The sequence below is a fragment of the Lepisma saccharinum genome, chromosome 21, assembly GCF_977018435.1.
Source record: "Lepisma saccharinum chromosome 21, izLepSacc3.1, whole genome shotgun sequence".
Lineage (NCBI taxonomy): Eukaryota > Metazoa > Arthropoda > Insecta > Zygentoma > Lepismatidae > Lepisma > Lepisma saccharinum.
In genome coordinates this window covers 14,050,068-14,067,870 of record NC_139249.1, presented here as the reverse complement: position 1 = coordinate 14,067,870, position 17,803 = coordinate 14,050,068, and the positions used below count along the sequence as shown (strand labels likewise).

At 37.8% G+C, this 17,803-nt stretch overlaps 1 protein-coding gene across 1 annotated transcript in view; it reads right to left on the bottom strand.

Moving 5' to 3' along the window:
* Positions 1 to 17,803, bottom strand: part of LOC146003920 (uncharacterized) — a 47,659-nt gene that overhangs the window by 23,878 nt on the left and 5,978 nt on the right. The window contains exons 2-4 of the mRNA XM_083142406.1: positions 16,596 to 16,775; positions 10,972 to 11,186; positions 2,781 to 2,855 (exon numbers count right to left, since the gene is read on the bottom strand). Coding sequence (XP_082998532.1) covers positions 2,781 to 2,855; positions 10,972 to 11,186; positions 16,596 to 16,758 — 453 coding nt within the window. The 5' untranslated portion in view covers positions 16,759 to 16,775. The remainder of the gene's footprint in view (positions 1 to 2,780; positions 2,856 to 10,971; positions 11,187 to 16,595; positions 16,776 to 17,803) is intronic.

Below are 17,803 nucleotides of genomic sequence, written 5' to 3'. Positions count from 1 at the left end.
TGGCTAAATTGCTGAAGATGGGGATGAGTGATTATGTGATGAAATTGATTGGCTTTCAGTGGAAATAAATAACTCTCATTGGCCGATATCGGCAGTCACACGAAAGACAGAAGTGAAGAGGATATGTATAAATTGCTGATTCCCCTTTCCACTTGAACGTAGGTAAAACAAAGCTAATTTCACAGTGACCATAATCCCTCTTTTTCAAGAACTCCGCAACTACCTGACATTAGTGCAGCCGTGGAAAGGAAGGGGGGGGGGGTTAAAAACATCCACCTTACGACCACGATCTTCAAGCAAGAATTATCAATGAATGGTTTATTTCCCACAGTGTTAACTAAGCAGTTACATACCTTTATGGTCACGTTTGGGTTCAGCTTTCACTTGCACATGCCTTTGATCTTGCAATTTGCTTCCCAGGAGGGTGGGGGTTTATGACCCAGTGTTTCTAGGAAAATCTATGGAACTTCTTGTCGTGGTCTTCCAATCTGTCACAAGGAAGGGTGAACAAACTTTTTGAATGGACAAATGTTGAGACGAGTTGTTGTCTTTGCCCGGTTATCAACAGATACTCACCAATGCCGATACAGATACATCGGCTCAGCCCTAGAAAATACACAGCCAGCAAAGAATGAAGAAGGGTTGCTTTTACTTCCATGTTTCTCTGTTGTGACTGTTAATAAATATCAATTGTTCATGCATTGAAAACTAGCAGTTTCATGCTCTGACAGAGATTGGGTGTAATTTATTTTTAGTCCATATTCTCTGAGAGCGGAATGAATATGTAACTCTGTAACAAGTTCATATTATCAAAGTGGTGGGCAAGATTCATCATACTTCAATGAATTAAATTAATGTGTACGGTGTGTTACAGATTAACAGAAAAGTAGTGCAATAACAAATAATTTCAGTTAGATTTTCTCTTCATAAATGTAAATTATGCAAATTATTTATTTTGTAAAGTATGAAGTCTTAAAAACACTATAGCCCTTTTCAGTTCTTACGGTGAGCACTCTAGAAGCTGGCAAGGGAAGTGGGGAGCGGGGAAACAACCTATCCAGTGCAAGGAGACAGGCCGATTAGAGAGAGAGAGAGACTGCAGCATTGCCAGAGTAGCGGGAAAGGCGAGTTGAAATCGAAAGAACCATGAAATACAGACGTCCCATTTTTCGCATATGGCCTGAGTATGCGTATTATCCCCATCTTGTGGTCAGTAGAATACCGATAAGTGTATGACATAAAGTGTATAAAAAGGTTCATTGACAAGAGCGTAATTCTGATGTATGTATGTTTCATCTAAATAAAATATATAGGTAAAGGTTCCTTATTTCTGAGAAGATGCATTTTTCGCAAAAACGTTACTCTGGCTGTAACTATATCGGCTCTCTCCATCAGAAATCGTCTACAGTCTTTGCTCTTTTTGTACTTGAACCCCATAGACTTCAGTATCCTCAACAACGAAACTCCCCACTGAAAGCTTATTTGGGTTTGCAAATGAACGCGTAACTTGTTCAGTGTTGGATATTCACACTTTACATAATACCCGAGGATAATTTTTATTATATCTTTATCGCAACCGTCGATTGCCTTTGTGATACTGTTCCTTTTGATTCGTTTGCGCGGTGATTCAAATGACGTGGAACCCGACGCCTCAAGACTGTCTTTGCCTTCCCTAACAATATGCTGCACAGTTCGCGTACTCACTCCACAAGCTTCCGACACTCTCTGTTGCACTTTGTGCACACTTACTTATGATTATTTTCCTGCCTTGGCTACAAACTACCTCCTTCTTGTTCGCCATCGTACGATATTACTGCGTTGATGAACATAAACCTCCCAATGGAAGGAGATTAAAAATTAATGTCACATCACATGCCACATACATGTTTATCGACGAAACAATGCAGTTAGGCAATACACGACGCGACAACAATTACTCCCAGGCATGTCATTCCTACATTCCGCTCATAACAAACTGGAATCAACACTGGGGCAAAACACCATCACCAGAGCGATGAATTGGCAACACAGCAACGTGCAGAACGAGGTTAGTGCTGCAGCTTCCTCACGCGGCAGCATAACCCTCGGCTCCACGGCTAGGTGGTCTGTTCTCTGATTGGTCAGTGGCATGTTCCCCGCTCCCCACTTCCCTTGCCAGCTTCTAGAGCACCTGCCGTAAGAACTGAAAAGAGCTATAGTTCTATGAAACATAAGGGTCGTGAAAGTGAAACACTTATTAGCATTGTTGCTTAAATACACAGAGCTTTACATTTGCAGCTGTAGAAAGTGTTGTATGGTCATGACATGGTGCGTCCAAAGAGGACCTGCAAGCAGTTATTCAAATTTTGATTGCAGAAAGTGTTAGTGAATCTGAAATTTATTGGAAGATAAAGAATGTGTATAGGAATGTGTGTGTGATACAGTATACAGTGTTCAGATGGGGTAGTGGCAAGTGTGTCAAGATTTGCTGCAGCCATTCCACTGGGAGACCCTCGAGCGAAAATCAGGGGCAGAGAGTAAGTGAAACACCCTGTACATCTGTGAGTGCCAAATTATAAGGAAGCAATGACAAAGTTTCATAAATTTCTTGTTTTACACATAGTGGAGTTGTAAGAAGCACCAATGGTAGATACATATGAATCCTAACAAACAGTGGTTCAGCTTGCCTGTTTCTTCTTGTAACACTGTTTCTCTTATATATTTTATAAGAAATATTAACTCATGAAATTGAAAGTATGGATGACTCACACATTTATAATGTATGTACGAAACAAATGTACCTGAGACATGAGTGTAACTGCATCAGATTCAAGTTCCTCTCTGCTATCGGCTAAACATTCTCGACTTGCTAGCACCTGAAGAAGAGAAACAGACGGTGTAAATATATGAACTTCTATGCATCACACTCTCTTATTTATTACAAAACTATGACATGTGAATTATATTTTGAAATATGTAAAACATGTAAGAAAATGGTATAATTTTGTATCAAATCACATGCTATTTACAGATACATTGGAAGAGTAAAGTTACTGGTAATTTAGTCATAAACACATACATTGACATGCCTATATAATCAGATATTGATTGCTATATTTCATTGCAGGGCAGATAAAAATTATGATTTTTAAAAAGAAAAATTATAAAGTTGTTGCATATTTTTTTGACACAGTAGATATAAATATATACATTTGTTTTTTGATCTTTGAGGTGTTTTCTTATCACACCTTTCCTATCTATAGCAGGCCCGTAGCCAGAATTTTATTTTGGAGGAGGCTCAATCCTAATCAGCAGCCGACATCTAAAAGCAAAAAAAGTGGGTGTGTAGAAGCACTGAAGATGAATTTTTCAGTAGTTACAACTAAATGTACAATGTTTGTAAATGTTCTTGCTGCTTTTTGTCCAGTAGCCAGAGTAGCCAACGGTTGTTTTCCCCCAACGGATTATGGTTTTCTGGTTTAAAATGTAACAATAGGGTCTTCGCACCCGGTGGTGGGCCAGTTTGTCGGAGGTATATATAGCATTTTATAGGTTTGTCGCGTGTTACTTACGTAAGTACAATTTTTAACTTTCCTTTTCTATATTCTGGATTTGTGAGTAACACGCGACAAACCTATAAAATGCTATTGATCTCCGATACGGGGAGAAAAGTGCGTGCACTAGAAAATAAGAGGATTAAGTTGAATAAGGGTTTAATCAGGATTAGATTTTTTAAAACAATGCAGGAAAATGGGGGTTTTACCAAACTTTTTAAAATGGGGGTATAAACCGTTGAGTGTAGGCATGATGGAACAAAAACAAGAAATACAGTTTAGAATACTAGGGAAATGTATTAGGGAGGCACATGGACAAGTCGAACGTCTTAATAAGGAATGCTATAGATTACATTTGGAAGTTAGTGGGGAACTAGACGAAGTGACGTGGAATCGCATTGAAGAGAGACACTTTAGAGCTGTTGATAAAGCCAAATTTAGGGATAGTAATACTATAGAGAGGAAATTGATGAAATTAAAATTGAATAGGAAGGATAATCTAGAGAATAAGAAACAAAAAACAGAGGAGTGGGGAAATAATGAGAACATTTTAAATTTAACCACCCACGAACCACCTAAAGAGTTGATTAGGATTATGAACAAGGGGCAGAAATTTGCAATAGGGGTAGAGAAACTTGAAAAAGAGGAATTCATAATAGCTGCAGAAACGATCGTAACAACTATTGATGAAAGGGAGGATAAAACTGAGGTTAGACAAAGGATACGTAATATTGTAGAACAACACTTGCAAAAAGAAATTAAAAAGGAAACGAACATGAAAGGGGGAGATAGAACACGGAAAGAGAAAGTAAACGAAAACCTAAGACGCGATTTAAAAAATGTAAGAAAATGGGTGAAGGCGAATAACGTATTTCTAATTAGGTCTGATAAAGAAAACAAGATGGTTATCATGGACAGAGAGGAATATCACCAAAAATTAGAAGATAGCTTTAAAGGTAACGATTTTGAGAAAATAGAGAAAGACCCTATTAATAAGATTAGAAGAGAGATCAAAAAAGGGGTAGAGACAAGCATTACATTGGGCACAAGCGAAAAGAAAATCCTTATTAAGGAAATTAAAGTTGGCAACATACCAATTGCTTTTGGAATACCTAAGACACACAAACAAGGCATACCACTTAGGCCTATTATACCAACATACGAACATCCGGGATATGGGCTAGCAAAAATGCTGGTAAAAAGAATAAGGAAGGTAAATGAGAACACCCAATATAGCGTTAGGAATGCCGTAGAAGTTAAAGAATGTATAGAAAATCTGGAAATTGATGACGAGGACACAATAAGTAGTTTTGATGTTGTTAACTTATACCCAAGTGTACCGAGGGGGCGGGCGGGAGATTGTTTACTAAGGTGGCTGTTAGAAAAAGGAATAGACATCCTAACTGCTTGGGAATATGTATGATGGTATAACCTTGTAACGGAATATAACTTTTTCTATGTCAATGACAGTATTTATAGACAAAAAGAAGGCTTGGCGATGGGAAACCCCATTTCGGGTATAGTAGCGAGCATTTTTATGCACTTCATTGAGAAGGCAGCTTTGGAAAAAACAGGAATGGGTATTAAATATTATGGGAGATACGTTGATGATATCTTGATTATAGGAAAGGGGGTAGCACTGAACAAGGTTTTTGAAGAATTAGAAAAACAAGACGAAAGAATAAACTTCACTAGGGAAAACTTAAGCGATGGAAAAATCAATTTCCTGGATCTTAGTATCTTGAAAGAAGGGAATAGGATTAGAACAGGAGTACATCATAAACCCCTATCGGGGAACTTATATATTAACAAGGAATCGGCGCACCCCGAAATAACAAAGAAAAACGTATTCCTTAACTTTTTTATTAGGGCCAGTAGACTATGCAATAATGAAAAAGAAAAATACAACGAAATTCGGTGGATAAGAAAAACAGGATTAAAAAATGGATACACAAATAGAGAAATGGATAAGATAGCGGAGAGAGCACGGAAAATTATTAGGAAAGAAGGGGATCAAAAAGAGGGGGAAAAAATCGAAAATAGGAGGGTAAAGTACGTTGGCATCCCTTACCATCAATCCGTATCGGAAAAAATCGGAAAAATAACGAGAGATTTTGGAATCGTTTGCGGGATGAAAGCACCAAAGAATGTAGAAAAATACTTCACCGATTATAAGAAAGGAAAGACAACTAGGGAAATACCGGAAAAACAGAAGGGGGTTTATCGAATAGAATGCCAATGCGGGAAGGAGTACATAGGACAGACGGGCCGAAATATGGGTAAAAGATGGAGCGAGCATGAAAAGGACATAAGGGAAAAAGTTCCCAAAACGGGTCTCTCAGAACATATTTTGGAAAGTGGGCATAGAATCGCAAAAAAAGAGGTAATTAGAAAAGAGGGGAGGAAACTAGGAAGAAACGTGTATGAAACAGCGAGTATTTGTAGAGGGGGGAAGAGTAATCTTAATAGGGACGAAGGAAATTTGGAAGAAGGGTGGATCAATTTCCTCAAAAAATGGGATAAAGCCTGGAAGATTGAACCCAATATCGGTTTCCACGTCACTCCGGAAGTTATGCAAGCTGCAAGAGAGGAACGTGAATTCACGTTGGATTTGTGACGTAATAAGGGGAAACGAGAAAATTAAGGGGAGGGGAAATATTCGTTGAGAATTGACCTTCATGTGGATAGATAAGCACAGTTGGGTAGGAAAGGCCAAACCTGCAGGTTGCATTGTGATTTATGCAGGTTTTTTAGAATTTTAACTTTTTTAACTTTTTTAACTGTGAATAGGTCTACTGTACAAGTTTTATTAGGGAACGGCTTGGTTTTTACGTACTTCTAATGGCAAAAACTTAATATTTTAAATGTACCCTAACCAACCCTTAACCACAATCCTCATATTACATTTTTGACGCAGTACTATGCCAAGTACTTAGTTTTTATACGAACCTGAGGAAAGAGATAGTCAATCTCTGAAACGTCGTTCTACAATAAGAGCACTATACTCACTTACGTAAGTACAATTTTTAACTTTCCTTTTCTATATGGAGGTATATATACCAGGTTCCAACTTGTTCGTCACAGACACTGAGCCGCATGGATACATAGAGCCAGATAGATACATTAAAGAGTGAGCACCGTACGTAGGGACCTCTACATGATAAATTGCAGGGGCAGGTTAGCACTATGATAAATAGTGCGCTCGTAGAGTGAAGTATGGTAAAGTGAATTTCTCTGTAATGTGTAGCGATTTATTGCAAGTGAATTCGCAAAATCTTACAACTTCCAACTTTACGTTGAAAAAAATGCTCCGCTCAAAATACGCGATACATAATCGCTCATTATTTAATTCCCAAGATTTACAACAGATGGCTCCACTAATTATTTGCGAGTTATCGAGTCGTAAATCACGCCACCTGGATCACCCGAAGAAACAACGGAAGTGAAAGTGAGCAGACTTGTGTGTGTAGAGCAGTCAGTCGTGTATTGCGTTCGGTACCTGCAACTACTTTTTTTTTCTCGCGCTCCACGTTGCAAAATGCTTCTGCAAAAATGAAGTTTGAACTTTTGACGCTTTGACTTACAATTTGTAACGCGCGATGAATTGGCGAGCTTGTGCGCGGAATATAGACAGAGAACCTTTGTTGTAAAATAGGCTACTACTATTTCTTAAATTGGGTACCAGTTGATAAATGGACGCGTGGATTGGAAAGAGCCATTTGACAGTCAGCATTGGGAGCAATATTGGGAATCGACAAAATGGACTACATGTGCTTCCAACCAAGACGTGCACGCATTCACGAGGATTTGTCTGCCAATCAGTGAAGGAAGTCGTATCCTTTCCCAGGACTAAGAAAGCGATCACGCACAAAACAAGGTAGGCAGAAGTGAATTTTTGTAGTATTCTGTGGTGAATAGCAGTGAGACAAAAAAAAAATACGAACCAGATATTTTTTCTTACGTGACGACGAACTATGCAAGTTTCGTACTGAGTGCGTCAAGTTGCAGAAATAAGCCTAGTTAATCAATTTGTAAATGTTCGCGAAATTGTAAATCTTAAAAAAACCATCGTCGTAAAACATTGGTTTACCACGTGGTTGTGATATGCGTCGCTCAATTTAAATGTGTGGACACAAAAAAAAAAGTTTAAATTGACAAATTTAAAAAATGTGCCTGCGTAAAACTGGTTCTCGTTTAATGTTCTGCAACGCGTTTGCCTTTTCTTGAAGAAAGTATTCATTGGTACTTTTGCTAAATACGTCGCAAAGTCATTCTTGGAGTAATCGCGACGAAGACTTCGCCGACGTCATTCCCCCCCCCCCCACCTCCATTTTGGTCATTCTGGGATTGGGTTAATTTGCTGGCAAAAATTGTACGAGGCATAACAAATTATTTAATTTGAGAATGAGCATCTAGGGAGAGCCTCTCTTCTACGTTCAAAAAGGTTCTTTGTAAATTCTTTGCACATTTCTTTAATATGAATCTATTGTCACAATAATTGAAGGTTTATTGTAAAGGTATAAGAACCATTTTTGATTAAGCCAATATAATTAAAAGGTGATTAAAACTTGTGCAGAAACATGAGTTAAATATAAATTGTAGATTATTGGCGTAGACTTAACGCAGCGTCCTTTTGATATCATTGTTGTTGACTAATTGAATAAAACTGTTATTTCTAAAATGCAAGCGTTTTTTGATACACGCGATGAAAAGTTATTGTTCAAATGTATTGTAAATTAATATGAGTTAACAATCGCACAAGTCGTTGTTTTACGTAAAATTGCGAATATTGCCCTAATCAAATTAGGAGCTTGTTAACGACGCTATATACATGATCTTGTTGCTGTAACCGTAAAAAGGGGGTTACGTTCTAAATTGTTGTTGTTGATCTTTTTTGGAATGCATGAATAAATTACGTTAATTGTTAAACCTTGACTTTTGCCTATTTGACATAATTTGCGTTCATTACCTTCCTAATTCACCCATGGTCTTCGACAACATGCATGCACTATAAATGGAAGTGTTGGTAGTTAGTGTTTTTTTGTGATTTATGGTAAAGGAGTAATTGATACTAAGTAATAAGTTATTTGCTCTGGTGCGTTATGCATTTTTGGAAAAATTCGTAGCATTACCACTTATTTTGTTTTTCAGGACTGAGTTTTTTTGCAAAACGTCATCGTGTTTGCCTTGTCTTTCCCAAACCTTATTTTGAATTGCTGACAAGGATTGTGAAGTTCGTAGTAACATTGAGGTGTTACGAACAACGTAACATTAACCTCCACCCACGTGATTTTGTGACTTGTCCCAAGGTGCTTAAAATTTCAGATCCCGGCCTTTGAGGTAACGTTATAACAATAACGCCCCAGTTTAACTAAAAAATAAAAGCACCTTGTAAAATTGGACATTACAAATGGAGCAAAAAGCAACCTGGAGCAGTTGATAATGGATTCGTAACATAAACATATATATATACAGAGAAGGGGTGTAAATAAAAGTGTACATAAAGAAGTTTCCTTTCGTAACAATATCAGAATAAATTTTCATTCAAAAATTTCACATTTAAATGCAGTGAAATGTATTTTTCTATTTACTAATCTGTTTTTTGTGCTTCATTTGGAGAACTGCATGTTATGCACTGTCTTATTTCTTCTTTGTAGCTAAGCAGTGGTGATTTATTGATTCTAGTTTTTTGGATTTTACTTTGGACACGCATCCACATGTCATACATTTACCCACAGAACACAGCAAAAACACTAAAAAACAATGAACTAATTGTACAAAAATCACTAACAACAACGGGACCAGAGTACACAATTCGGACACTATCCCTCCACACACATAAGATCTCACGCATAGTCTCTATAGACTATTCATACACATTGCACACCAACCCCGCTTTACATCAACATGCAATCTGGGACGGTCCAGACCCCGGAGATCAAGGTGGAAACCTAACTGTGCCACACGAAGCCTTGATCGTGACCTTGACGTGGTCATCTGACAAAGTGGAGCCTGGGCCACTCATAATCTTACCTGGCATTTTTCTCGTATATACAGGTCCTTGTGACCGACAGACACGGTGGAGCCTAGGCCACCAAGAATAATAATCCTAGGCAACCATTTATGTGACCTAACGACTACACGCTACCCTGAAGATGGAGGCAGATTCAGCCTCCGAAATGTAGGTAAATCTCTTTTTAAATATAACAGTGGTTAAAAGTCCAAAAAACTAGAACTGTCTTATTTGTTGTGAATCTAACATGACAGATTAAGTTTTTCCATACTTTAAAAGCAGCTTGTGGCAGAAAACTGCCTGCATAACTATCTCAAAATAGAAAGGAGTTAGTATAATAATGCTACCACCATCCTTGTAACTGAATTTCATTGTCTTCATTTCTACATGAATAAACATTATTTCTTTAACCAATAAAGTGTGGATGGTGTGTATATATACGCCATCCACAATGTGCAGTTGTAGTGCAGATGATGTATATACCCTTTGAGTTTCCTTTGACTAGATTCGAAGTTGGTGGCATATTTATACACACAGGTGTTGAGAACATAACAATTACGTTAAGTGAGATTATGCTAACTGCAGTAAAAACAGAAACAGTAACAGAAGAGGAAGAAGACGACTTTAGTTATGGAAGAGAATACAAGTTACATGTAAGAAATGTTGTCTGCTGTTGTGCAGTATAGTCTGTGCATGATAGATACCTGAAATATGGCTCAAAAAAACAATTTGCATGATGTGAACATTGAGATGCACTTATTTGAAGTTTTAAGTCCACTTTATGCACATATAAGCTAATTGGGACTGGACCTAAAGTTTAATGTGCAATGTGCCTACACATGTTATAGTTTTCATTCTCAAATGTAAAAGTGCAATATATCAGCAAAAAGTGGTAATTGAAGAGTAATTAGCCCATAATATGTTAAGGAGAAAATCAACATTTTTCGTTAATAAATAGTAACAATGGATATATTGCTTTGTGATTCATGTATGTCATACTTTCATGTGAATATAAATGAACAAAAAAGAAAAAAACTGAATTACCATCTGCAGTTTTCTAGAAATAACATTTTCATTGTCACCAAAAGGTGCTTGTAAGATAACATGTATACCAGTCATCCTGAGCATAAGCTGGGAAGACATCCTCTAAGGTTAAAGTATTTATAATTTCACAAGAGATAACAAGTTCATTGCAAAATCTACTTACCTCCACAATGTTGTCTCAAAAAGTAATGAAAATTATGTTAGTCTCTGCAATAGTGAGAAGCATTTTTTTATGAACACACAAACTCCTGAAAAGTATTGGATAGTATCATTGTTTAAATGCCATCAGACATTATCTGATAACAATATCACTGGTATTTGTCGATAGTGATACATTGCCATAGGTATTGCCTCAGCCCTAAATACTAAAAAAACACAAACCTGAAGAAACGGGTTATCCTGTCGGGACAAACGTAAGGCTTCCATGTCCTGGTCGAGGTCCCTTGTTCGACCAGGAGTTAGAGTAATGCTGGAGACTAAGGCAGGATCTGGACTAGAAGATGAACGCCGCATAACAACATCTATATCAACAGCTGCATGAACTGAGAGACTAGAGGGTACTCTGTCAACATCTCCACATTTAAAGCTTCCTGTACCTGCATTATTAAAATATGTAAGAGTTAAAAATTGCTTACATTATATATTGAAAATTGTACAGAATTTGTAAATTGCATTCATTTTGCACTAATGTTGCATAAAAATGTGAATTTTGAGATGAATGACAACTATATTAATATCCCAGCATAATTACTAGAATATTTTGCACAGTAAGGCTAATCTGGACTGGACCTATTGTTGAAAGTGGAATCCGAACCACTACCACTGTGCCATCAGGCCCTATTTTAAAGTAAATCTCTAATAAATTGATGTATCATTGCATTGGAATACATTAATATTAATTGCTACAATTTTCAAACATCGGTATCAGTGAAAACTGCTATCTGCAGTGTTCTGCACAGATAGGGTAATCAGGACCGGACCTACAGTTTAGAGTGGGTTCCGAACCACTATGTGCCTCGACATTGTATTGAACCCAAAAGTTCGTTAACTTTTTCAATATGTAACTTACTTTGTATCATTTTCTGTAACCTTTAGCTAACAACAACAATGACGATGAATTAAATAAAATTGCTGAAGGAAGATCACAAAAGAACTCTCAAACAGGGCTGTTTCAAGTACTAATAACAATGGGCCTCGTAAACAATCTCGTGCTTAACACGACAAATGCTACAGAACAAGATGGATTGATGTAAATCAGGTAATTTCTCCAAACAAAATCACTCATTTAAATAATTTTAAAGAGATAATTTATAGAATAATGCACATGACGATTTTGTAGATATGAGAATTACTTTTGGTGAAGGTACATTAAACTAGAAATTATTTAATGGTGTTTATAAGGCTCCGAGATAGAAAAAGGAAGGAAAGAAAATATGTGCACCGATGATGTGAAGCTCATATGAAAGGAAATGTAATATGTACACTTAAACACACTTAAATTTCTCGATTCAATAATCTTTATACACAAAAATAGCAAGCATTTTGTGTAGAATAATACACAATAAAGGGTGGGGCACAGGAACCGGATGAATTTGAAAAAGTCACTACAAAGTTAATTTTTGCTGGAAAAAAATTTTCTTTCAGAAATATATAGTGAAGATCATAGCATTTTATGATAGATATTCAAATGTTCCGTTACTAGCAGTTTTGTTTTGTGTTGGAATGCTTACACGTTATGAGGAGAATGAAGACATGGTGTTGTTGATAAGTGATTAAGCTCACTTCCACCTAAATGGTTCTGGAAATAAACAGAACTGTCGCTACTGGGCTGTGGAAAATCCCCGACAACTCTGTCAGAAACCCCTCCGCAGCCAAAAAAGTGACCTTGTGGTGTGCTGCAGGAAATCGCTGAGACATGCTGCAGAAAGTGGAGCCAATTTCCATGACCGGCTTCAAAGTTGCATCCACGAAAATGGACGCCATTTGTCCAATGTAATATTTCGCACATGAATAGCATAAGATGCTATGATCTTCACTATATATTTCTGTAAATATTTTTTTTTTCCAGCAAAAGTTAACTTTGTAGTGACTTTTTAAAATTTGTCCGCTTCCCTTGCCCCCACCTTTAGAACCAGCTTGATGATTGATTGATTTGCTTTATTTTACTTTGCTTTTGTGCCACTTTTGGCTAATTTGCAAAGATGGGGATGAGTGATGATATGATGAAATTGACGAATGGACAATCGCAAACACCCATGCCCAGGCTGGGATTCGAACCCGTGCCGCGATGTGCTATTCACTCTGCCACGGGACCAGTCTAATGAATTTGCTAATAATGCTGCAGGAGATGCATATAACAGCTCTCAATTATGACAACAATCCGTGGGCTGTGCTGAGTCGAATGGTGTGCAGATGATCTGACAGGTGGCAGCACCTATGCTGCAAGGTTAAAGGACACATAATGGTGCACCAACCAACGTGTTTGCAGTGTTCAGGTGTCAGACCCCCAAGAAGGGGGGAATTTTTCTTGTGGGGTTTACTGAAGTACAGGGTGTATGCAAACAAACAGTGTATGTTACAAGCTTAAAAGGACAACATTTTGGCTGAAATCAGGAACATCAGGGGACAAACACTGCAGTGAGTCATGGCGAATATGCAAATGTGGGTGGAGGCATGCAGTCTTGAAAACGGCAGATACTTTGAGCACATGCTCTGATCACAATTAACAATCAATGGCACACTGTCCAAGGTAGGTCATGTATAAATTACATTAATATCTGTATGGTATATTTCATATCACAGCTCATTTTCTACAGCTGGTTCTATAAGAATCACCCTGTACTAATCATGTTAAACTGTAAATAAACATGGCAGCTGATATTTTGCAAACTATTATTTTAAAAATGCCAAAATTCAGCTACAAAGATTACAAAAAATATTTGAGTTACAATAACATAGTACATCCAGAATGTTTCCTTTTCACTGGAAGAAAAGATACAGAATGTTTCATTACCACACTCAACAAAAATTTCCATAGTAGGTTCATATGTGCAGTATCAGAAACAAAAATTTTACATATAATTTTCTATTTGCTTTAACCAAACTTTTCAAATATTTTACACGGTCGTTTGTCAGAAAAAGCATTTCTATAAAAAAAATACAAAAAACATATCTATATGTATGGTGCCAAAAACCACACAAGCAATTTTAAGCATGTTTTTTATAGATTTAAATAAAAAAAACTTCATCAAAAATTATTCTATTAATAAAATCATGATTGTTATCCACCCTGCTACAGAGCCATTAATTCTCACTTATATTTGGTTTCCTGATTAATACAATTTTGTATTCATAGTTAAAATTAAATTCAAACATACAACTGACATATTTAGTAGTACACTACAGCCCTGTTTAACATAATTTCCGGGTTAACTGAATTGCTAAAAAAGACCTGTTACTTGTGCATGACAGTGTTTTACATGGGAACACCAAAACTTTTGTCTTTGTTTTGGTATAAGAGTTAGTTATCAAAGAGTAAGTTCATTGTTACGATGCATTGGCTGTACTCACCTGCTCCCCCATCCCCAACTATTTTTAGCACCTGTAATGTGCTGTACGCTCAAGGACAAGAGACAGCTGAGATTTGTAATTCAGGTCAGTGTACCTGAAATCTTACTGTTAGTTAGCGTTATACTGTACGTAGTTGTGTGGGGTGGCGTTGTGTTCAGCGAGTGAATTTTTTTGCAATCGGCAGTGATTATGGCGGAAAAGAGAAAGCGAGTTGTTGTCACAATGCCACAAAAAAACTGGAGGGAATTTATCGTATGGATACTGTACGTATATCAAAAAAACCTTTATTCTGTTTTAACCGAATTTTCGTTAAACCGAAACACCATTGGTCCCATCAAATTCTGTTAAAACGGGACTGTAGTGTATTGATATCATCAAAAGTGTCGCACTGTGGCAGTATGTATAAGGTGTCAGGGTTTGGGCTTGGGACGTGTGCTGTTTTTAGTCTCTTGGGGGGAAACATAACAACTTTTCTCAGAGATTTCAGCACCCCATAACTGATTGGGGCATGTGAGAATGAGGCCAGCAGTCGGCAGGTAGGCCCTGTAACTGATGGTTTGTTACACCACTGGTTATAGTTATTGATATTCAAATGATATCAAACTTCTATATCACCAGGCCCTACAACTGACGTTCTTGGTCACCTACGTAGCATCCTCCATATGTATGTATGTATGTAATAACAAGTGAAATAATTACACAAAGTAAGGTAACTGAAATTTTTCATGATTATTATTTCATATTTATATTAAAAAAAAAAAAAAAAAAAACCTTGTCGTGAGGGCCGGGACACAGTGAAAGATGACGAACGCAGTTGTCGGCCGACAACACCTCAGGCCAACGCGAACATCGCAGCTGTCACTAACTTGATTAGAGGACCAGCAGGTGATGTCTCGGATGATTGAACAAACACTAAAAATCCCCAAAACAGTGGTTTTGCAGATCTTGCATGAAGATTTGAATAAATGGAAGCTGTGTTCAAGGTTTGTCCCACATACTCTGACACGGGAGCAAATGGACGATCGAGTTGAGTCTTGTCAAACCTTGTTATCTATGGATGACCGTGACGAGAACTTCTAGACAAGATTATTACTGGTGACGAGACTTGGTGTTTTGCCTACGATCCTGAAACAAAATGTCAGAGTACCAAATGGGTCGGCAAAACATCCCCAAGACTGAAAAAACTGGGCTTCGAAAAATCAAGGGTGAAGACAGTGTTAGCAGTGGTGTCGTTCACAAAGTATTCGTGCCTCCAAGTAGAACAGTAAATAAGGAATTCTATCAGGAAGTGTTAAAATGCTTGCTAGCTCGAATCCAATGAGTTCGTCCGGACCTCTTCACCTCTCGTGACCTTTTCCTGCTGCACTACAACGCCCCGGCTCATTCGCCAGCAATAAACCGTCAGTCCCTCGCTGAAAAGCAAGTTTCCACGTTGCACCATCCACCTTATTCACCACATTTGTCACCTCCGTAATATGTCCTCTTCCCAAAACTGGAAATGCACCTGAAGGGTTCAAGATGTGACTCGACTGAGGAGATCCAGAAGGCTGTGACCGACAAACACAAGACAATTCCGACAGAAGACTTTTCTGAGGCCATGAAGAGATTGAAAACTCGTGCTGAGCAATGTAGCGCATCAAATGGATCCTATTTTGAGTAAATAAACAGTAAGAACTCATATGCCTTTGATTTTGTTATTGCCTTAGTCTGGGAACTTATGGACTGCACTGTGATTTCCAGGATGGGAGTGAACCCCCCCCCCCCTTCCCCTTCTCTCAATTCGACCTGTGAGATATGAATAAGATGTTCTTCTAAGGAAGAATTTTACAGTGCATAACGAAGTACAAACCATTAAATTTCCTACCCATTTTAGTATTATGCACCATTTCGTGAAAAGACTGTCACACCTGCAGGTAAGCACGTAAACTTATTACAAATGGCATAGTCTGTGAGTGTTCTCCCCAAGGGGATTGGTGGGGTGTCATAACCCCCTCTTTGACTCAATATCTCCCCCCCCCAAAATATATATATATATACACATATCGTCAAAGGCAAGAAGAGATGTCAAAATGAAGGCTGACTACTAAAGAAGTATATGTAACCTCCTTTCAAAAATCCTGGGCATGTCACTGTCTGTGGACGAACCACGAATACCCGCTCCTGTGCGTACTTGACTTGCCGCTTCCACCCGCAGCTGCGATGCACGTGGATCCCACCCAGCAAGCAACTGTAGTGTGATGACATCAGCCCAGTTTTATCCAAGCTGCGCTGCTACATGAGACCTGGGTCCCAAGAAGTGCCACGGCGACTGAACGGATCTCACTTTACGGAGTGAGTCATGCCTGCCCACGCAGACCTCTACTAACTATCTGTTAACTTTCAATTCAACACTATATGTAGATTTTGCAAACATGGTATAAGAATGTGAAATTTACCTGAAATACTAGTTTTATGTTCCATTTCCCTAAAAGCACTTTCAAAATAATTATTACTGTTACTCTCAATATCTTTCTTCCGTCTGAAAATATTTGCCAAAAACATTAAAGGTTTCTTTTTTAGGCAAGTCTTCAAATCCCCATTGGATGAGGCATGTAGCATGATTGTCCACCATGGAACTGTAAGAAAAAGAAGATCTATTTAGTATTCAGTATTTTTCTTTACAGTAGCATAATTACATTGAAACTACAAGTGCTTGAAAGGCACCACATATAACTAACACTAGTATCTTTTATTGACCAGAAGGAGGGTATGGGGGTCAATTTCACATTGTTTTCTATTTCTCTCACCCTTCAGCTGGTAGTAGTAATGTCATCACCTTGTAATCAAAGAGTTCCAGGTTCGATATCCAGTGAGGGCACATTGTACAATGATTCAGATCCAAATTTAAACCATAGGTCCAGTCCCAATTAGCCTATTTGTGCATAAAGTGGATATAAAAACATCCTTCGGGTCTAGCAGAGGAATGGTGTATTCAAGAGAGCCTGCTGGCTTGACACCAAGGAAAGTAAACAAGAAATAGAGAACACTGTTACTATACCTAGACTCAAGAAACCTTCCTAAGTAGTATTTGCCCCTAGAACATGGGGATCTGGGATACAGTATTTATGCACTGAACAGTTCAGAATGTTAATTTCATTTTATTTATTTATTTATTTATTTGGCAAGTTTTATAGGGATATTAGGATCCCCATGGTGTAGTAGTAACATCGTCACCTTGTAATCAATCAAAATTTTATTGTGAATATTCATCTGAAGAGGACCCCTGTTACAGGGTAGAAACGTTATGTTTTTATGTATATTTTTTATGCTATAAAAGTTTGCCTTGGTCACCATTTTAATGTTTTATTATAAATTGTGGTTGACAAGATAGGTTTGCCGTATTCACAGTAGCAAGGCCAGACAACAGCTAATATTCAGCGGTTCCGGGTTCGATACTCGGTGGAGTCACATAGTGGTTCGGATTCCACTTTAAACTGTAGGTCCAGTCCTGATTAGCCTTACTGTGCATAAAGTGGACTTAAAACACCAAATCAACCAACCAACAGCTATTCTTGTAGGATGAGCATACGTCTTGGTTTTCGCAGGACAGTACTTCTTTAAAGCACTTGTCCTGCAGTCTGCAAAGCAACTCCAAAAAACTAAA